The sequence below is a fragment of the Neoarius graeffei genome, chromosome 19, assembly GCF_027579695.1.
Source record: "Neoarius graeffei isolate fNeoGra1 chromosome 19, fNeoGra1.pri, whole genome shotgun sequence".
NCBI lineage: Eukaryota > Metazoa > Chordata > Actinopteri > Siluriformes > Ariidae > Neoarius > Neoarius graeffei.
Window position 1 is genome coordinate 65932489 of NC_083587.1, and position 22550 is coordinate 65955038.

At 39.7% G+C, this 22550-nt stretch overlaps 1 protein-coding gene across 1 annotated transcript in view; it reads right to left on the reverse strand.

The window, feature by feature from the left end:
* Positions 1-2940: 2940 nt before the first annotated feature.
* The window catches only part of LOC132867646 (carcinoembryonic antigen-related cell adhesion molecule 1-like), a 104916-nt gene continuing 85306 nt past the window's right edge, over positions 2941-22550 (reverse strand). Inside the window, exons 4-10 of the mRNA XM_060900619.1 lie at positions 9548-9909; positions 9040-9294; positions 8822-8924; positions 8497-8551; positions 7233-7336; positions 6832-6942; positions 2941-3029 (exon numbers count right to left, since the gene is read on the reverse strand). Coding sequence (XP_060756602.1) covers positions 2966-3029; positions 6832-6942; positions 7233-7336; positions 8497-8551; positions 8822-8924; positions 9040-9294; positions 9548-9909 — 1054 coding nt within the window. The 3' untranslated portion in view covers positions 2941-2965. The remainder of the gene's footprint in view (positions 3030-6831; positions 6943-7232; positions 7337-8496; positions 8552-8821; positions 8925-9039; positions 9295-9547; positions 9910-22550) is intronic.

Below are 22550 nucleotides of genomic sequence, written 5' to 3' on the forward strand. Positions count from 1 at the left end.
TCCAGTCTCTGACGACATAGACGGCTGCATTTATGAAAAAAACAAAACAAAAAAACAAAAAACCCCGCCCTACCCTAAAAAAAAAAAGTGCTAAAGGTTTTTCAATGTTTTTTTATAGTATCAGGTGTGCTTAATAACATACCAAAAGTATCCCACAGTCTGACCACTGGAAAAGTATAATTTTCAAGATGGCATCCATGATGGCCACCAAATCCTTAAAATGCCCTTTACTCCTTCATTATTCATCCTAAACAAGTAATTTTGGTGCCAAACCCCAATGTTTTGTGGATCTAGGAATCCAATTAGCATATTTAAATTATAATGACGTAATTGTTTTCACACATTCATGAACCTATTTGGTGCATTAGGCCCACTGATGGAAGGCACAGGACTCAGGAACATTATGGCAGTTGTCCATGATGAAAATGCGATCCAGCATATGATGACTGGAAAATCAGTGCAAAGGGCTTTCCGTGGACATCTGCTGGTGGACAGATGTCTCAATCACCTAGTGGTGTCGGATCTGCTGGAGGAAAACCCACAGTTCAAGTCATTGGTGGACCAGGCAGGAGCAAGGTCCTCATCCTTGGTGGCAAAAGAAATGACTTGAGAGTGCTGTAGCATCGTATATGTTGATCCAAATCAAAAATGATTGACACAAAGAAGGCAGAACTTAGCACAAGGTCAAATACCAGTAAGCTGTGGGTAAACTATCAGAAAATGCTGCAGACTGCCCGAGCGATGTTCAAAGCGGCCATATTGGTCTGCCATCTTGGATTTCACAATTATAAATCACTTCATCATAATTTAAATATGCTAATTGGATTCCTAGATCCCCAAAACATGGGGTTTGGCACCAAAATTACTTGTTGAGGATGGATAATATATCTCATTATCTCTAGCCGCTTTATCCTGTTCTACAGGGTCACAGGCAAGCTGGAGCCTATCCCAGCTGACTACGGGTGAAAGGCGGGGTACACCCTGGACAAGTCGCCAGGTCATCACAGGGCCGACACATAGACACAGACAGCCATTCACACTCACATTCACACCTACGGTCAATTTAGAGTCACCAGTTAACCTAACCTGCATGTCTTTGGACTGTGGGGGAAACCGGAGCACCCGGAGGAAACCCACGCGGACATGGGGAGAACATGCAAACTCCACACAGAAAGGCCCTCGCCGGCCACGGGGCTCGAACCTGGACCTTCTTGCTGTGAGGCAACAGCGCTAACCACTACACCACCGTGCCGCCCCTGGATAATAGGATAAAGCAGCTAGAGATAATGAGATGATCTATCTCTCTCTCCCTTTTATATATATATAGACACACAAAGACTCAAGGCCCACAATGCAGACATTACATACAACAAAAACATTACATAAATATTTAAAAAAGGAAGAACAAAAAAGCTAAAAAAAAGGCTCAATGTTCCCAGATCTTCACAGCGCTACGACCTGGATCTGTCATCAGAACAATTCTCATTTGTAGAGCGGTCCAGCCTGCTCAGAAACTTAAAGGTGAGGTTCCTCAACAGTGCCATAAACGTGGTTAGTCCCAGTTTACAGAAAAGGTCACTGGCTCTAGTGCTCCTTGGTTTTTTTCAGGAGTATCCTAAGACAGTCATTATATGCCACCTTACTAATGAAGGAGTAAAGGGCATTTTAAGGATTTGGTGGCCATCTTGGATGCCATCTTGAAAATTACACCTTTCCAGTGGTCAGACTGTGGTAGACTTTTGGTATGTTACTAAGCACACCTGATACTGCAAAAAATACTGATAAGAAACCTTTTGTAGCATTTTTTTTGGGTGGGTGTCAAATCATATTTTCAGCTGCCTAACATGAACATACACTCTGCTATTACAGTCAAACTTGATACATTTACATTCAAAAAATAAAACTAGAGGATCTGTTGTGAGACCGAACAAACAAATCACTTTATCTACATTTATTCAAACCATAGCAGGTAAATACATGAACATAGCAGGGGGAATGATCATTATCATCACTGCTACTGTGTTAATTAATAAAGTTAGAAAATCTAAAGATCAATAACAGCTTAAAAATAGGAAGAAAACTAATGACCTGCAGCATGCGCAAAAACTTTACAAAGCATATATGTTACCTTGGACAGAAAAAGGCTCATCTAAATATTTATGATGCTAAAAATAGCTTACTGCAAGGGGGAAAAAAACAACCAATAAATTTCCTTCTTTCGCAAACACTTTTATCCAAAGCGAGTTACAGTTGAGCCGAGTAGATGAAGTTTAAAGAACTTGTTCAAGTGGCAGCTTGGCAGTGCCGGGATTTTATATCATTAAAAACTCCATGTGTTAAATGGTAACCATCAACATCAGAATGTGGCAGTTTTGGTTCTAACGCCGAATTCAGACGGGATTAGTTTTCAGGACTTCAGTAATGTTGTCGGAGGACGTCTGTAGTGATTGTGAACAAAATCACACAGGGTAAGGGCTCTCTGTATGAATCACACAGATGGGCGTGTCTTCATGATGTATACATGGTTGTTGCACTAAAAGTAGCCGGTTACACACATCTTATACATTTACTTTTCTGTAAAAGGATCGCCTTGTCCTTTATACAGTAAGTGCTTGTTGTAAGTGGGCGTGGTCACACAAGTTGTACTTGAGCATTAGTTGGTCACATGACTAACACACACACATGAAACTAAATCTGCCTGAAAGCATCCAAAGAAGAAAATGGAGCCTGTTTACTCAAAAACAAACAAACAAAAAAAGAAAATCACAAGAATGTGTAGAAAACAAATTAATTTCAATTTTCTTCCAAACTGCATGTTTACAGTAAATACACTGACAATTCTTATGATATTAGCACGTCTTAAATCATAATGAGTTTCATGCTTGGGGGGAAAAATCCCAGGTCTTATGATGATAAATAAATAAAACTCATCTGCGCTGTGGGTGAATGAGGTGTGGAAACATCATCAGGCCTTTTTCACAGCGCTGTAGATCACAGAATCATCCTCCTGCTGCTCAGTGTGGACTCGCCTGAAATTACACACAGTCCTGTTTATCAGCTACAGATTCGGCATGTTAGACTGCTTTTACTCGACACTGTGTGGTTTCTCATGGACACATTTACATTTAAAGATATAAGAGAGGCTGATGTGATTCATACAGTGGCTATAAAAAGTATACACACCCCGTTAAAATGACATTTTTCTGATGTAAAAAAATGAGACCATGATAAATAATTTCAAAACTTTCTCTACCTTTAATGTGACCTATAACGTGTACAATTCAATTGAAAAACAAACAAATCTGTTTGGGGAAAAAACATAAAAAAAAGTACAATAAGCTGGTTGCATAAGTGTGCACACCCTAAAACTAATACTTTGTTGAAGCACCTTTTGATTTAATTACAGCATTCAGTCTTTTTGGGTTCACACCTGCCATCAATTAAAATGACTCTGATTAACCCCAAATAAAGTTCAGCTTTCCTAGTAAGATTTTCCTGACATTTACTCAGTTGCATCCTCCAGCAAAAGCCAGGGTTCACAGAGAGCTTACAACGTATCAAAGGGATCTTATTGTTGAAAGGTATCAGTCAGGAGAAGAGTACAAAAAAATCTTCCACGGCATTAGATATACCATGGAGCACAGTGAAGACAGTCATCAAGAAGTGGAGAAAATATGGGACAACAGTGACATCACCGAGAATTGGACGTCCCTCCAAAATTGATGAAAAGACAAGATGAAAACTGGTCAGGGAGGCTGCCAAGAGGCCGACAGCAACACTGAAGAAGCTGCAGGAATTTCTGGCAAGTACTGGTTGTGTACTACATGTGACAACAATCTCGTGTATTCTCCATATGTCTGGACTATGGGGTAGGGTCGCAAGCTGGAAGCCTTTTCTTACAAAGAAAAATATCCAGGCCCGACTAAATTTTGCAGAAAAATGCATCAACTCTCCTAAAAGCATGTGGGAAAATGTGTTACTGTCTGATGAAATCAAGGTTGAACTTTTTGACCACAATTCCAAAAGGTACATTTGGTGCAAAAACAACACTGCACATCACCAAAAAAACACCACCATGAAGCATGGTGGTGGCAGGATCATGTTTTGGGGTTGTTTTTCTTCAGCTGGAACAGGGGCTTTAGTCAAGGTGGAGGGAATTATGACCAGTTCTAAATACCACTCAATTTTGGCCCAAAACCTTCAGGTGTCTGATAGAAAGCTGGAGATGAATTTCATATTTCAGCATGACAATGACCCCAAGCATACATCGAAATCAACAAAAGAATGGCTTCAGGAGACAAAAATTAAAGTTTTCGAATGGTCCAGCCACAGCCCAGACCTAAATCCAATTGAAAGTCTGTGGGGAGACCTGAAGAGGGCTGTGCACAAGACATGCCCTCGAGCACTTTGACAAGGAAGAGTCGGCAAATATTGCCAAGTCCAGATGTGGCAGGCTGATAGACTCCGACCCAAAAAGACTGAATGCTGTAATTAAATCAAAAGGTGCTTCAACAAAGTATTAGTTTAAGGGTGTGCACACTTATGCAACCAGCTTATTGTCTGTTTTTTTAAATGTTTTCCCCCTAACAGATTTGTTTGTTTTTCAATTGAATTGAACAGTTTATAGGTCACATTAAAGGTGGGGAAAGTTTTGAAATTATTTATCATGGTTTTATTTTTTTACATCAGAAAAACCGATCATTTTAATGGGGTATGTACACTTTTCATATCCACTGTAGCTGCGATAACAAGTGTGAACAGGAACTGACTTGTTTCACAAATGATCAAGAGCATTAATAGTACAACCCCAATTCCAAAAAAGTTGGGACACTGTGTAAAACAAATAAAAACAGAATGTGGAGATTTGCAAATCATTGAAACCCTATATTTCATTGAAAATAGTACAAAGACAACATATCAAATGATGAAAGTGAGAAATGTTATTTCTTTATATGCTCATTTTGAATTTGATGTCAGCAACACATTTCAGAAAAGTTGGGACGGGGCAACAAAAGACTGAAAAGTTCTTTAATGCTAAAAAACTAATTAGGTTAATTGGCAACAGGTCAGTAAGATCATTGGGTATAAAAAGAGCATCCCAGAGAGGCGGAGTCTCTCAGAAGTAAAGATGGGGAGTGGTTCACTGCTCTGTGAAAGACTGTGTGGGCAAACATTGCAACAATTTAAGAATAATGTTCCTCAATGTAAAACTGCAAAGAATTTGGGGATCACATTATCTACACTGAAAAAAAAAAGTCATTGAATTTACTTAATTTTAATGTGTACATCGGTCCCACACAATCCAATTGTGTAAGCTTAAAATAACTTTAACCTTACACAATAACATTAAGGGGATGAAATCACTTTAAGCTTACACAATTGGATTGTGTGGGACCGATGTATGCATTAAAATTAAGTAAATTCAATGACTTTTTTTTTTCAGTGTATGGTCCATAATATCATTAAAAGATTCAGAGAATCTGGAGAAATCTCTGTATGCAAGAGACAAGGCTGAAAACTGACATTGGATGCTTGTGATCTTCAGGCCCTCAGGAGACACTGCATTAAAAGCAGACGCGTGTCTGTAGTGGAAATCACTGTATATGCTCAGGAACACCTCAGAAAACCATCGTCTGTGAAAACACTTCATTACTGCATCCACAAATGCAAGTTAAAACCAGATATAAACAATATCCAGAAACACCACTACCTTCTCTAGGCCCGAGCTCTTTTACGATGGACTGAGGCGAAGTGGAAAACTGTCCCGAGGTCTGACGAATCAAAAGTAGAAATTATTTTTAGAAATCATGGACACCATGTCCTCCAGGCTTAAGAGGAGAGGGACCATCCAGCTTGTTATCGGTGCACAGTTCAAAAGCCAGCATCTGTGATGGTATGGGGGGCATTAGTGCACATGGCATGGGTAGCTTGTACATCTGGGAAGGCATCATTAATGCTGAGTGACAGAAACATGTTTCAGAGCAATATACTGCCATCCAGACAAAATCTTTTTCAGGGAATGCCTTCCTTCTTTCAGCAAGACAATGCCAAAACGCTTTCTGCACATATGAAAACTGCATGGCTCTGTAGTAAAAGAGTCTGGGTGCTAAACTGGTCTGCTGCAGTCCAGACCTGTCTCCCATTTAAAACATTTGGTGCAATATGAAGCGCAACATACAACAAAGTAGACCCCGAACTGTTGAGCAACTGAAATTGTATATCAGGCGAGAATGGGACAAAATTTCTCTTTCAAAACAACAGCAATTGGTTTCTTCAGATCCCAGATGTTTACAGTGTTGTTAAAAGTAGAGGTGATGCAACACAGCGGTAAACACGCCCCTGTCCCAACTTTTTTGAAACATGCTGTTGACAAATTCAAAATGAGTGTATAATTTTCAAAAAAAACAAAACATTTGTCAGTTTCACTATTTGATATGTTTTCTTTGTACCATTTTCAGTGAAATATCCGGTTTCCATGATCTGCAAATCTTCACGTTCTGTTTTTATTTATAGTTTACACAGTGTCCCAACTTTTTTGGAACTGGGGTTGTAATTATAAACGAATTAAAACTACAACATGTTCTTTAATAAAGAAAAATTGTCATAATTGGAAAATAAGAGGAATAAAACATGCCATTATTGATCAATTTGCTATAAAAGCCCAACACAGTGTGTTTTATTTCATATTTACTTGCTAATTAGTGGATGAACACAGATAACACACACTGTTTTTACAATTCTCCTTTAGTGTCGATTTAATCTGCCTCTGTTTACATCACATGGTACTTCAGAATCAATTAATTAGTGGAAATTTTTGATTTTCATGCTTACTGTTTGGGTGATCCTTTGGGTTTGATGCCCACAGATGCATAAGTCACTCCTCCTTCATCTAACACTTCATCAGACTGAGGAACTTGGTTTAGCTGTGCTGTGACCTGAGACCTTAGAGAGAGAGAGAGAGAGAGAGAGAGAGAGAACAAATATAATGTATGTCTTTACAATTCTATATTACTCAGTTAGAGCTGGGTGAAATGACAAAAATATCGTATTGCCATTCTCAAAGACATTTCTGAGACACAATATGTAACATGATCTACAGGTTTGTACTGAAACTGCAACACAAATATTGATTTATATCATATGGCCCCGCCCTCTCAATTAAAGATCAGTTTCCCATGATACATTAAACTGTATTTTTATATCCACTGAATGCTTTTTTTTTTTTTTTTTACCCTTTGGTTGTTGGTTTGATTTGGACAGACGCGTAAGTTACTTCCTCCTTCTTCAACGTTTCTTCATCAGGATCTTGAGAAACTTGGTTTAACTGTGGCTTTGTCTGTAAAAACACAGTGCATCCATCATCAGTTCTCATGTGCAGCAGTGTGAGAAAATCACCAGCACTTTATTTCTCCAGTTTAAGTCTGTTGATGTTCAGTAGATGATCGACTCGTCCCCAGTCCTGTCAGAATTTCAGCTCCAGTTCAGGTAACATCAGCGGATCTCATTTTAGACATGGTGTTAAACGTAAGATAAAGATCATCTGAAGCTCATGTTGAGGATCACGTTGAGTTCATTCGCTGCTTCATGATCTATGGACATGCTTCACGGTCTACATCAGATGTTTTCACACTTTTTTCCCCATGAGACCCACTTCTCAGTTTTTGAGAACTTGTTCATCGTCACCCAACAAAACCAAACTAAAGACTTGAACGAGTTCAGAGTTTATGTATAAAACCAGGCCAGGTTATCCCATCTGCCCAGGGCTTCAACTGTCTATTATTAACTGTGGAATGAAATACAATCAAATCAAATGGAACCACATGACAAAAGAGTCTTATAATACAGCAGACGTGAAATCCCTGAAGAAAACTAATGCCATAAAAACATCACAATAAATACACAGTGTGAGCTAGAACACGGAGAACCCTAAACTGTGCTGTACTGAGTTCCTCATTTCCTATTAAGATCATCTCTTCAGAAAATAAAGGAGACTGAAGTTATGTAAAGAGTATTAAATGTGTATTTTCATATTTTCTTTTCTTCATTTTTCCAAAATTGTATATTTTATAGTAATCCCTTATAAATTATTCTTCAGTGTGCTGTGAGGAAGTTCACTGAAATAAACGTGTTTCTTCACACGGGAACTAAAGTATATTTAATTGTCTTATCAATTTAAATTGTATTATTTAAAATAATGCTGAATAATAAGTTTTAGTACAATTACACAAGTGTAGCAACAATTGCGTCTCCACATTATCTTCGTACATCTAACTGGGTATGACTTAAATTGTTTGACAAAAAGCACTCAAAGCACAGCTAAATTAATTTAAGGTATATTTTAAAAATAACTGAATAAACTGAAGTGTATTTCAATTATAATTGTCATAAGTTACTCCAAAATACAACAGTTTGTAAGTATAAAGTTTGAACACTTGACGTCTGTACTACGCTTTTTAACAGCTCACTTAAAAGCACATTTCTTTGAAAAGGTCATACCTGTGTTTTCTCTCCACTTTCCTGCCCGTTTTCTTCTGGAGCTTTACATTTCCTCCTAATAGAATCAGGAAAACACTCAGTGCACATGGACATGCTCTAGAATACACACTGTGATCTCACACATCTCATTTACAAAGAGTAAGGAACAATACTGTGTGTGTTAAATACTGCAGTAAATCATAGAACAGATTATCAACACGTGTTAGCAGCGAAAAATCTACACGTGAGACTAAATACTGAGATTCGATTAAAGTCCAATACAGGATGTGTGTATGATTTTTAGCTATGTGTAGATTGTACTGGATGGAAATATGTAGATTTTTACCTCCTGATGTAAATCACAGCTCCTACGATGACTGAGACGATGAAAATCACTCCAACTGACACCGAGACAATGATCCAGATTAACCACTGATCAGGATTTTCACCTGTTAAAAACAACAGTATTTAACATTTATTGAATATTAAACTGAACACAAGTCACTTCATTTCCTTCAGGAATCATTCGAGACGTTCAGGAATGTTGTGAGCAGATGGACCCACCCTCGACGTGAAGGCTGATCGTTTCAGATCCTGAGGCCTCGTTGGTTTTCCAAGTGCAGGTGTAATTCCCAGAATCCGTCATGTTCAGAGCAGGAAAGTGAAGAACGGGTCCTGATTCAGGTAAGAGCTCGTTGTTCTTAGACCACATGAACTGTGAGGAACTGTGTGTGCAGTTCACATCACACGTCAGATTTAACGAGTCTCCTTGTTTAAGGGTCCCGTTTCCACTGAGCCTGATTAGTGACACCTTTAAATCTTTTCCAGAGAGCAGGAAAGACTCCACGTCAGTGAATCAGGATTTCTCTCACTGATAAAAATGTTTTACTGAATAATAAACATCAGCTACATGAGATTTCTTGATAAAAATTAAAGCTGGAGTTAAATTTACTTTCACTGTTCAAAAGAAAAAGATTTCCACAAAATGACTTAATGTATTCCTATAGGTGAGGAAAGTCAATTATACAGATTATGAATCATTTGGATTTTTATTTTAATCATTAAAATTTACCTGCAACTTGTAGAGTCACTCCAGGACAACCTGTGAATCTCACCTTGTTCTCATTAGTGATAAATCTGAATCTGTACTCTCCAGAATAACTGAACTGTAGATTGTGGATTAATAAAGTGCAGTTTGATTTGTCGTCTCCAGCGTACTCAAAGTCTGAGTTGGTGTTTGATGAGCTGTCATAAACATACGGAGGGTCTATACAGAAATCTGTGTTTGAGTTCAGTGAGCACCAAAGCTTTTGTGTCACCTGAATATTGGGCTTTGATGTTTGATTATAATAATAATAATAACTGCAGGGAATGGAGACACTGAATCCTCTCACAGCACAGATCGGATTATCAGGATATTTCACACCCAGATCCCTGTTGTCAGTCTGAATAACTGTGTAGAGAGATAAATGGAGAATAAAAGACATTCATAAAGTTTTGCTGATGGATTGTTTTGTATGTTGTGTGTTCATCAGATATTTCTCATTACTGCACTGAACACAATACACCTGGGTCTTTCAGCAAGATAATGATCTTAAACATGTGGCCAAATCTGCACAAAAATGGTTCACCAGACACAAAATCAAGCTCCTCCCATGGCCATCTCAGTCCCCAGACCCCAACCCAATTGAAAACCTGTGGGGTGAGCTGAAGAGGAGAGTGCATAGGAGAGGATCCAGGACTCTGGAAGATTTAGAGAGATTGTGCAAAGAGGAATGGTCGAAGATCCCTCTCTCTGTATTCTCCCATCTTGTGAAATGTTATCGGAGAAGAGTAAGTGCTGTCTTGTTGGCCAAAGGGTTTGGACAAAGTATTAACATCGGGGTGCCAATAATTGTGGCATACATGATTTCATGTAAAAGAATTATTTCTTAATGTGGGATTTTTTTTCCCACTGAATAAATGCACTTGAATTAAAGGTTGGATTTTTCTCTTTTTTTGCATTGCTTTCAGTGCCAATAATTGTGGAGGGCGCTGTACATCAACATACTGATAGTGATCAGTTAAATAAAAGCTGAGCCAGGAGAGGGCCGTTCCCTTAACTCCCACAACATTTTCTAGTCTATCCAGATGAATGGAATGATCAATGGTATCAAATGCTGCACTAAGGTCAAGCAACACAAGCAGCGAGACACAGCCCTGATCAGACGCCAACAGTAGGTCGTTTACTACTTTAACCAGTGCTGTCTCTGCGCTGTGATGAGGTCTAAATCCTGACTGATACATTTCATGGATGTTATTCCTATGTAAATATGAGCATAACTGCTGTGCCACAGCTTTTTCTAGGATCTTGGAGATAAAGGGGAGGTTTGATATCGGCCGATAATTGAACAGCTGACAGGGATCAAGGTCAGGTTTTTTAATCAGGGGTTTGATAACTGCTAGTTTAAAGGATTTGGGTACATAGCCAATCGTAAGAGAATAATTAATTATTTTTAGAAGCACAAGTTGAGGATTTTGATGCGGAGATTAATGAAAGTAATTCAATTTCTCTAAGGGGAGTAAAACATTCTAATTGCTGATCTGATACAGTTATATTGTTAACTACAGTGAACACACACACACACACACACACACACACACACACACACACACACACACACACCTTGTTTTCCATCACATGTAATCTTAGTTGACTGCAGCAGCACATTTCTGGTTCCTGGAAAACACAGATTGATGTTGATATTAATATTGTGTGGCAAAACAATAAAACTATTTTATCCCTCTATGTGACTAATATGCCAAAGGCTGGCTCTGGGACGGTCGGCTGGCTGCTTCTGCGTAGGCTACATGTAGCATTAAAACATAGGATTAAATGACATCAGGGCAACTATTGGTGTCTACATGAACACAGTGTTGTTGATCTGTTTAATAAACTTAGTTCGGGCAAATAGACCTCCACTGTAGATATTCATTAAACCACTGGAACTTTAGAGTTCGCCTGGCTCACTAATCACACAGACCCTATGCTGTAAACTCAACAGAACCAGGCTACACGGAGCGGTTTCTGGACATCGACATAATTCAACAGGTTACACTGTTGATACAGTCGATATACACACCCACGCTCGATGACTTAACATCTGTTTTCATCCTGAAACATCCAACAATAGTGGATTGTTGATTTTTTTAAGTCATCTTCCAATCTGTTCCGAATGTTCTTCTTCTGTTGGTGTTTACCGCTTGCCCCGTGTCTCCCCTGTCCGTCTTCAGATGCTGCAAGTCAAGTCCTGATTTGTTTGAGCTATAAACCCAAGTGATCGGGCCAAACGAAGCCACTGTCCACAAGCAACTCCAGGACCCACACCTTCTGGCGGAGAGCTCCTGCACCTGCAGTGATTAGGCCCAAATACTTTATTATTATTATTATTATTATTATTATTATTAATAATAATAATAATCCTGCCCCTGTGGTGCTCGAGCTTGAACAATCACAACAACTGGATTTCAGGTGAAATTTTTTCATCTCCATTAAATTAAACTTCTAGACCTTTAAAAGCAAAGTGAAGAACTGATTATTAGGTTGGATTTCACTCACTATATTGTCTGCAAGTCTTCTTGAAAAAGAAAGAATACAAAAAAAAATTCTAAAGCTCTTTCAGATGCCACGGCCCTGGAGTGAGATAATCTTGTTAATAATCCTGAATGCTGGGTCTGACGATACTGTACAGCTGATTGGACTTTGTGACCAGACAGGACAAGGGGCGGATTGGAAGTTGTCTTCCAATCTGTTCTGAATGTTCTTCTTCTGTAGGCGGTTACCAACATTTTGTATGTGCACTGTGCAGTACTCAAGTATGTCCCCCCCACCACCACCACGTCAAAGTCGCTGTATTGCTGAGTGCATCTTCAACAAGATAAAGGACTTCCACTTCATCAGACTGTCTATAAAATCCAGAGCCACATTTTATTTCTAAACTGAGCAGTTTCTTCCTGTAGATGTCTGTTAGCTTGATACTGCTTGCTAACACAGACTACACAGGCTACACAGAGCAGCTAGTTTGTGGTATTAATCATGAGAAGCTGCTGATCCTCGCTACAGTTTACGCGTTAACTCACTGACTATCGATGCACTTATCCACCTCAAGTGTTTTCATTTATTTTTAAAGAATGGAACAAAGACTCAGTAAAGATGTGCATTTTGTGCTGAAGAGAACGGGAGATGTGGTTTCTTCTGTTAACAGGTTGCACTCTGTCTCTAGTACGAGTTCATATCAAGTGTAAAGAACTGTACAGGCCATGTATAGAACAAAACCCAGGATACTTTAGCGAGATTGTGCTGCTATAATGATGAAGCTCTCTGGTAATCTACTTCTGAAGCGCATGTGTGAGTTCGGTTCCATCAGACTATCTGTGGTCGCGTGCACACACACTAAAACAGGTCACAGAATGGAAATAAGACCCACCCCATCCAACCAGCTGGCTCCGCCCCTGCTGTATATCTGTATCTATTTATACCGCTATACATTTATCCATTTATGGATGTGTATATATAAATAAGTAAACCAGGAGATATTGAATAAATAAACTGTACAGGTGTACTGTATGTATCTGTATACAGTATATTTATTTACGAACAGTATTTATCATTTTATATCCTTACAGTCCTTTGATCACATTTCATATTTCTTTCCACATTTATACATGTTCCAGCGGCTAAAGACACTCAGTGTTATGTCTCTGTCTGGACTGTGTTTTAATTTACTACATGACTTAAGTCCATAAAAAAAAATTCATAAAGAAGCAAAATTACAGCATAAAGCTTTAACACTTTTGTCTTTGTATTCTCTCTCTCTCTCTCTCTCTCTCTCTCTCTGGACCTGAGCAATTACAATGATGTTAATAATCAGATCAGATCAGAATCTAATGTTGACTAATATGATCCAGTATAATGTGTTTGTGGAAGTGTATAATCCAATAACTGAGCGTACACACTGCAACATCAATCAGCAAACAATTACAACTCTGAACAATAATTCTGTCGAAGAGTGAGATGATGTTTCCTACCAGACAGCGTGAGCAGAGTCAGAGCCAAGAGCAGCATCTTCATCTCTTCTTCAGGAACAACTTCACACACTCACTGTTGGCTCTGTGTTTATAGTGAGATGAGCTCAAGATGTGAGAACTAGAAGCTGCTTCTGGAAAAAAAAAAAAAGACAGTTTGGCTACAAAACCACAAGAGTGTCAAACGATTAGAGGAAGAAGGACTGAGGCCTCATGCAGCATTTTGTCCCCAAACACATTTGCAAATTCACGAGTCTAAACTCTGACCAATAATACATTTACACCATGTTCACATTCAGGTTGAGTAAACCTGCAGTTTTTCTTCACACTTCAAATTTTCTACTATTTCAGAATTATTATAATAATGTTAGAATAATAGCAGCATTAAATAAACACATTCAGTTTTACACAGCAACCACAAACAGTGTGAATAGAATAGAATAGAATAAATCTTTATTGTTCCACCAGATGTGGAAATCTGTCTTTGGTGTCACAGACATACCAACATTAACCAACAGAAAACATTAAATTACAGCCATAAAACACACAGACATACAGTGGGGCAAAAAAGTATTTAGTCAGTCACCAATTGTGCAAGTTCTCCCACTTAAAAAGATGAGAGAGGCCTGTAATTTTCATCATAGGTACACTTCAACTATGAGAGACAAAATGAGAAAAAAAAATCCAGAAAATCACATTGTCAGATTTTTAAAGAATTTATTTGAAAATTATGGTGGAAAATGAGTATTTGGTCAATACCAAAAGTTCATCTCAATACTTTGTTAGATACCCTTTGTTGGCCATGACAGAGGTCAAACGTTTTCTGTAAGTCTTCACAAGGTTTTCACACACTGTTGCTGGTATTTTGGCCCATTCCTCCATGCAGATCTCCTCTAGAGCAGTGATGTTTTGGGGCTGTCGCTGGGCAACACGGACTTTCAACTCCCGCCAAAGATTTTCTATGGGGTTGAGATCTGGAGACTGGCTAGGCCACTCCAGGACCTTGAAATGCTTCTTATGAAGCCACTCCTTCGTTGCCCGGGTGGTGTGTTTGGGATCATTGTCATGCTGAAAGACCCAGCCACGTTTCATCTTCAATGCCCTTGCTGATGGAAGGAGATTTTCACTCAAAATCTCACGATACATGGCCCCATTCATTCTTTCCTTTACACGGATCAGTCATCCTGGTCCCTTTGCAGAAAAACAGACCCATAGCATGATGTTTCCACCCCCATGCTTCACAGTAGGTATGGTGTTCTTTGGATGCAACTCAGCATTCTTTCTCCTCCAAACACGATAAGTTGAGTTTTTACTAAAAAGTTCTATTTTGGTTTCATCTGACCATATGACATTCTCCCAGTCCTCTTCTGGATCATCCAAGTGCTCTCTAGCAAACTTCAGACGGGCCTGGACATGTACTGGCTTAAGCAGGGGGACACGTCTGGCACTGCAAGATTTGAGTCCCTGGCGGCGTAGTGTGTTACTGATGGTAGCCTTTGTTACTTTGGTCCCAGCTCTCTGCAGGTCATTCACTAGGTCCCCCCGTGTGGTTCTGGGATTTTTGCTCACCGTTCTTGTGATCATTTTGACCCCACGGGGTGAGATCTTGCGTGGAGCCCCAGATCGAGGGAGATTATCAGTGGTCTTGTATGTCTTCCATTTTCTAATAATTGCTCCCACAGTTGATTTCTTCACACCAAGCTGCTTACCTATTGCAGATTCAGTCTTCCCAGCCTGGTGCAGGTCTACAATTTTGTTTCTGGTGTCCTTTGACAGCTCTTTGGTCTTGGCCATAGTGGAGTTTGGAGTGTGACTGTTTGAGGTTGTGGACAGGTGTCTTTCATACTGATAACGAGTTCAAACAGGTGCCATTAATACAGGTAACGAGTGGAGGACAGAGGAGCCTCTTAAAGAAGTTACAGGTCTGTGAGAGCCAGAAATCTTGCTTGTTTGTAGGTGACCAAATACTTATTTTACCGAGGAATTTACCAATTAATTCATTAAAAATCCTACAATGTGATTTCCTGGATTCTTTCCCCCCATTCTGTCTCTCATAGTTGAAGTGTACCTATGATGAAAATTACAGGCCTCTCTCATCTTTTAAAGTGGGAGAACTTGCACAATTGGTGGCTGACTAAATACTTTTTTGCCCCACTGTATAAACTACTTCAACACAACATTCTGAAGTGAACACTGCAGTTTATTAATAAGATTTAAATTCTTAACAGTATTTTGATGAAGCTGTGCACACTGTTGTTCTCACACTGAATAATAACAGCTTTAAATAAACACATCCGGTTTTACACAGCAACCACAAACATTCTGAACGAAGTGAACACTGCAGTTTATTAATAAGATTTATTGCTCTGGGGATAAAAGATGATTATTTTTTATGTCAAGCTCTATTTCCCAGGGATGCGCTGTACCATCAGCCATAAGGAAGCAACTCAAACTCATCCTCTGCTGTTATTATTGACTTCCTGTGTACTGCCATGTTCGAATATCCATATTACAGAATATTCAGATTTTTTTTGCTGGCAGGCTAAGACAGAGTGAAAATAACAGAGGTGATAAAACACAGCCCTGTGGGGCCCCTGGATTTAACCCCTCCATACCCCCAACACACACACACACACACACACACACACACAGACTGTATCAGCCGGACTTATTCTCACCACAAGACTGCAGCTTTGTCCTTGTATTAGACAGTGAATGAAATCAGACACTAATGACGCACACATGTGTACTATTTCTCAATTTGCCCCCCCACTGGCCCAGGATGCCTACAGTAACTTGAAATCAATCACTGTGTCAGCTGTTAAGTGCACCTCTTCAGATAAAGACAGATATCCTCATAAGCATGAGTTTGATTTAATTAAAAATTGTATATTTTCTTATTAAATTTATTATATTGATTTTTTATATGAAGTAGCAGGACCAAACAAAGTTCTAGCTGATGACTGAAATCAACACTTTCAACACACACTGCAAAAAGCATCGACAAAATCACTGAGATAAAGAAACATCCATTAACTAAGAATTTTATGCATAGAATAATCATCGAGTAAACTCAGAGCAGGTGTGCAGGATCAGAAGTCCCGTGTGTGTGTGTGTGTGTGATGATGAGCGTTGCAGTCTGGGGCGGCTGTAGTGTGCTCTGGGAAGCGTAGTCCGGAAGCGTAGATCAGACTCGAGGTCAGATGTTGATTCTGGCGCTGAGCTGACAGTCCCCCATTTATCCCCAAATCCAGAAGCCTCTGCAAGAACAAGTGAGTCTGCATGATGTTAAAATCTGCACTAAAATCAAGAACTCAAATCTTTGCTTAAGCCTCAGGCTGCTGCAGCTGGCTGGTAACCATGTTAACCAGAGTCCGGGTGGTGTCCTCTGTCCCTCTCCGTGGCTTATAACCAAACTGTAGTGGGTTCAAACCCTCTGTAAGAGATGAAATGAGATGATGGCTGAAAACACTTTCCATACATACGGCCAGTATTGAGGTTTCGAGCCACAGGATGAAAATCATTGAGTTCTTTCGGCCTGGTCCACTTTAGAGCATTTTCAACTCTTAACTGATTTTTAAAGCGTGGGACACCACAGACATAACGACAGATTTAACCGATTTTTAAGGTTTTAATCACAAGAACCCACACACCAGGTGATTCAATCGAGAAGCAGGAACACACACTTGGTGATTATACTGAACGTTTTTGTCACAGTGCAGGCAATTACAGACAAAATTGCAGGGGAGAGCGGGTGCGTCGCAAACTGGTGAACAAATCCAAATCGTAAGACGAGAATCAGAGTCAGGTTCGTGCCAAGGGTCAGTCGATGTACAGACGGAGCGTCACAGGTAAACAACAGTCTCAGAGTCAGTAATAAACATAGTGAGGGTCAGAATAACTAGAGTCAGGCCAAAACGACAAATGGCTGTGTATGATCAGGTGCAGGGACACAGAACGCTACTTCTCAAAGTGCTGGCGTGTTTGGCGTGCTTATATAGGGAGTTGGATTGAGAACAGGTGTACTCCCAGTCAGTACTCGGGAGAGGGAGGGCGCTGTGGTGCTTGGGAGTTGTAGTCCATGGCGGCCATGTTTGAAGGCTGCCATGAACTTGTGCTGTCACTGAGAGATTTCAGAATGTCGATTCCGGGGACTTGGGGTCCCACAGAAACTCACCCTGAAAAGTTTGAAGCACTTGGAGCGGCTGAACAAAAATCAAAGGTGGAGCAAAACAGAAATATAAGAGTGCAGCGCGTGCTCTCCTCACTGGGAACAACAATGACACTTGGGAAGAAACGCTGTGTGAAGAAACACGCCCTTTTTGCAGTGTGAGCTGGAGGTGAGCCAGTGCAAGCTGCTGCTACAAGCTCACGTTGTTGTGCACACGGCTGGAGGGGAGAGTGAAACCCAAGGTCATTAGAAATGTTATTTTTATAGATCCTCCGACCTTCCACTGCCTTGGAGCTGCTGTGATAAACATGACGCTTCCTGGTCAGCTAACTTTCTGCTCAATGTTTCATCCCTGATCCTTTCACACTACACGATTTTTAATTGTAAATATTAAACATTTGATATTTACGATTCTAAATCAGGGAGCCTCTGATTTGGTCGTGACCTTAAGATTATGTCTGTAAACTCCTCAGACTGCAGAGTTATTCAGGCAGATAATCACTTCTGACCAGCTTCGATTCAGGAACGCCCCCGTGATTATCAGAAGGGGCAAATCGGACCCAAACTCGGCCGGATTATCCTGTAGTGTGAGCCCAGCCTTAGCTCTTGACTTTTTAGGCAGTGGTCTTATTACTGACAGTCTCTAAGTGTCTGGCACTGTCTGTGTTTTTAATAAGAACTGAAACAGTCTTGTTAAAACACCCTTTAGATGGAACATCGCTTTAAAACACGGCCACATGGCCCATTCGGACCTGGTGCTTTGGGAGGTTTAATCTGTCCAAGGCAGCTCCGGACCTCCTCCTCTGTTAGCTGGATTCTGGGACTCATGGGGACGCTGGCACAAGTAAAATTCATCTCATTTCTAAAGTCTGTGGTGTCAAAAATTCAAACCATTTAATATTTTAAATTCTTAACAGTATTTTGATGAACCTGTGCACACTGTTGTTCCTCCTCCATCAAACATTAGATGATACCATGGAGAGAGGGGGGTAACACAGACATGAGAGCACATGAAACCATCATTTATAAAATAATAATAAAAATAAATCTTTATGAATATAAATATTATTATACTGAAATATTAGAAAATAGTAAGTGGAAGAAACCCTTCTATGAGCAGGTATTCAAACTGAATGTTCTGTAAGAATTGGAGACGTGTGTGTGTGTGTGTGTGTGTGTGTGTGTGTGTGTGTGTGTGTGTGTGTGTGAAGGAAAAATATTGCATGAGGCCTCTGTCTTTCTTCCTCTAATGGTTTAACACTCTTGTGGTCTTGTAGCCAGATTGTGCAGCATCTTTTTTTTTCTCTTCAGTAACAGCTTTTAGTTCTCATGACCGAGTCAGTGAGCTCAGTATAAACACAGACCCAACAGTGAGTGTGTGAAGTTGTTGCTGAAGAAGAGATGAAGATGCTGCTCTCGGCTCTGATTCTGCTCACGCTGTCTGGTAGGAAACATCATCTCACTCTTCGACAGAATTATTGTTCAGAGTTGTAATTGTTTGCTGATTGATGTTGCAGTGTGTACGCTCAGTTATTGGATTATACACTTCCACAAACACATTATACTGGATCATATTAGTCAACATTAGATTCTGATCTGATCTGATTATTAACATCATTGTAATTGCTCAGGTCCTGAGCTCTCAGTGCGCTGTTAGGATCAAGATCATGGTTTACATTTCGTTATTCTTTTGCCCAAATAGAACCCACCTTTCCATTCACATAATGAACAGAGTCAGTGTGAGTGCAACACAAAAACACATTACACACAGACAGAGAACACAACAGCAGGTTCTTTAAAAAGTAAACACACGACTCCTGCTGTACATCAGAAAACACTGAGCCTCACGGAGCTGGACTACATTTCACACAGTTTACCCTGTGCTGATGGAACCATTTCTATCATCATGGGAGGATTATGTCAGTTTCTTTTTCTCAGAGGTAATACTAAGATAAAAACATTTAATGAGGAGTCATCTTTATGTCATCTTTATGTCATCTTTATGTCGTGTTTTGCTTCATTTGGAAGCATCATTGTTTTTGATGGCTGTAAAATCATAAAAAGCTAAAAGAATATTTTCAAATAGAATTGTGTGTGTTGAAGGAGCGTCAGAAGAAATAGAAACATCACTGCTTCTGAACTTTAGCTTTTGAAAAAGTGTAAAGAGACACATGAGACTTAAGACTGGCATGGATTGGGGGGGGGGGGGACCCAGTGATCCCCTACAGTCCCAAAAAAATAATTTTAGTATTGCAGATATCGAGATATGCCCACTGTTTTTTTATTTAATTCATAAGGTTTTAAAAAATAAACAAAATAAATCATTATTTGGGATTGAGCTGAAGAGTTTATGGTATAAATTTATATTGACAGTGGTGTTTGAAAGTTTGTGAATCCTTTAGAATTTTCTATATTTCTGCATAAATATGACCTAAAACATCATCAGATTTTCACACAAGTCCTAAAAGTAGATAAAGAGAACCCAGTTAAACAAATGAGACAAAAATATTATACTTGGTCATTTATTTATTGAGGAAAATGATCCAATATTACATACCTGTGAGTGGCAAAAGTATGTGTACCTCTGCTTTCAGTATCTGGTGTGACCCCCTTGTGCAGCAATAACTGCAACTAAACGTTTCCAGTAACTGTTGATCAGTCCTGCACACCGGCTTGGAGGAATTTTAGCCCGTTCCTCCGTACAGAACAGCTTCAACTCTGGGATGTTGGTGGGTTTCCTCACATGAACTGCTCGCTTCAGGTCCTTCCACAACATTTCCATTGGATTAAGGTCAGGACATTGACTTGGCCATTCCAAAACATTAACTTTATTCTTCTTTAACCATTCTTTGGTAGAACGACTTGTGTGCTTAGGGTCGTTGTCTTGCTGCATGACCCACCTTCTCTTGAGATTCAGTTCATGGACAGATGTCCTGACATTTTCCTTTAGAATTCGCTGGTATAATTCAGAATTCATTGTTCCATCAATGATGGCAAGCCATCCTGGCTCAGATGCAGCAAAACAGGTCCAAACCATGATACCACCACCACCATGTTTCACAGATGGGATAAGGTTCTTATGCTGGAATGTAGCATTTTCTTTTCTCCAACCATAATGCTTTTCATTTAAACCAAAAAGTTCTATTTTGGTCTCATCCATCCACAAAACATGTTTCCAATAGCATTCAGGCTTGTCCACGTGAGCTTTAGCAAACTGCAGATGAGCAGCAATGTTCTTTTTGGAGAGCAGTGGCTTTCTCCTTGCAACCCTGCCATGCACACTATTGTTGTTCAGTGTTCTCCTGATGGTGGACTCATGAACATTAACATTAGCCAACGTGAGAGAGGCCTTCAGTTGCTTAGAAGTTCCCCTGGGGTCCTTTGTGACCTCGCCGACTATTACACGCCTTGCTCTGTGGATTGGTGGAGTCCAAATTCTTTAGAAGTGGTTTTGTAACCTTTTCCAGCCTGATGAGCATCAACAACGCTTTTTCTGAGGTCCTCAGGAATCTCCTCTGTTCGTGCCATGATACACTTCCACATACATGTGTTGTGAAGATCATACTTTGATAGATCCCTGTTCTTTAAATAAAACAGGGTGCCCACTCACACCTGATTGTCATCCCATTGATTTAAAACACCTGACTCTAATTTCACCTTCAAATTAACTGCTAATCCTAGAGGTTCACATACTTTTGCCACTCACAGATATGTAATATTGGATCATTTTCCTCAATAAATACAGTGGGGCAAAAAAGTATTTAGTCAGCCACCAATTGTGCAAGTTCTCCAACTTAAAAAGATGAGAGAGGCCTGTAATTTTCATCATAGGTACACTTCAACTATGAGAGACAGAATGGGGGGAAAGAATCCAGGAAATCACATTGTAGGATTTTTAATGAATTAATTGGTAAATTCCTCGGTAAAATAAGTATTTGGTCACCTACAAACAAGCAAGATTTCTGGCCCTCACAGACCTGTAACAACTTCTTTAAGAGGCTCCTCTGTCCTCCACTCATTACCTGTATTAATGGCACCTGTTTGAACTCGTTATCAGTATAAAAGACACCTGTCCACAACCTCAAACAGTCTCACTCCAAACTCCACTATGGCCAAGACCAAAGAGCTGTCAAAGGACACCAGAAACAAAATTGTAGACCTGCACCAGGCTGGGAAGACTGAATCTGCAATAGGTAAGCAGCTTGGTATGAAGAAATCAACTGTGGGAGCAATTATTAGAAAATGGAAGACATACAAGACCACTGATAATCTCCCTCGATCTGGGGCTCCATGCAAGATCTCACCCCGTGGGGTCAAAATGATCACAAGAACGGTGAGCAAAAATCCCAGAACCACACGGGGGGACCTAGTGAATGACCTGCAGAGAGCTGGGACCAAAGTAACAAAGGCTACCATCAGTAACACACTACGCCACCATGGACTCAAACCTGCAGTGCCAGACGTGTCCCCCTGCTTAAGTCAGTACATGTCCAGGCCCGTCTGAAGTAAGGATCGACCGATATGTTTTTTTCAGGGCCGATACTGATAATTATGGAATTGGGATGCCGATAACCGATATGTGCAACCGATAAATGTAAACATTATAATTCACATGAAATTAAACATAGCACACACTGACACAGACCTTCATATCCATGAAATGTATGTTTAATTGTAAAATTGAACATGAAATTTTGTGCAGGGAGATGCCAGCAGCATTTGTACAATAAAGTCAAACATTAGTTAGAATAAAATGAGAAATAAAATAATAATAAAATAAATATTCACCAATAAAAAAATAAATCACTCCCTACTATATTAGGCCAAAAAAAAAAAAGTG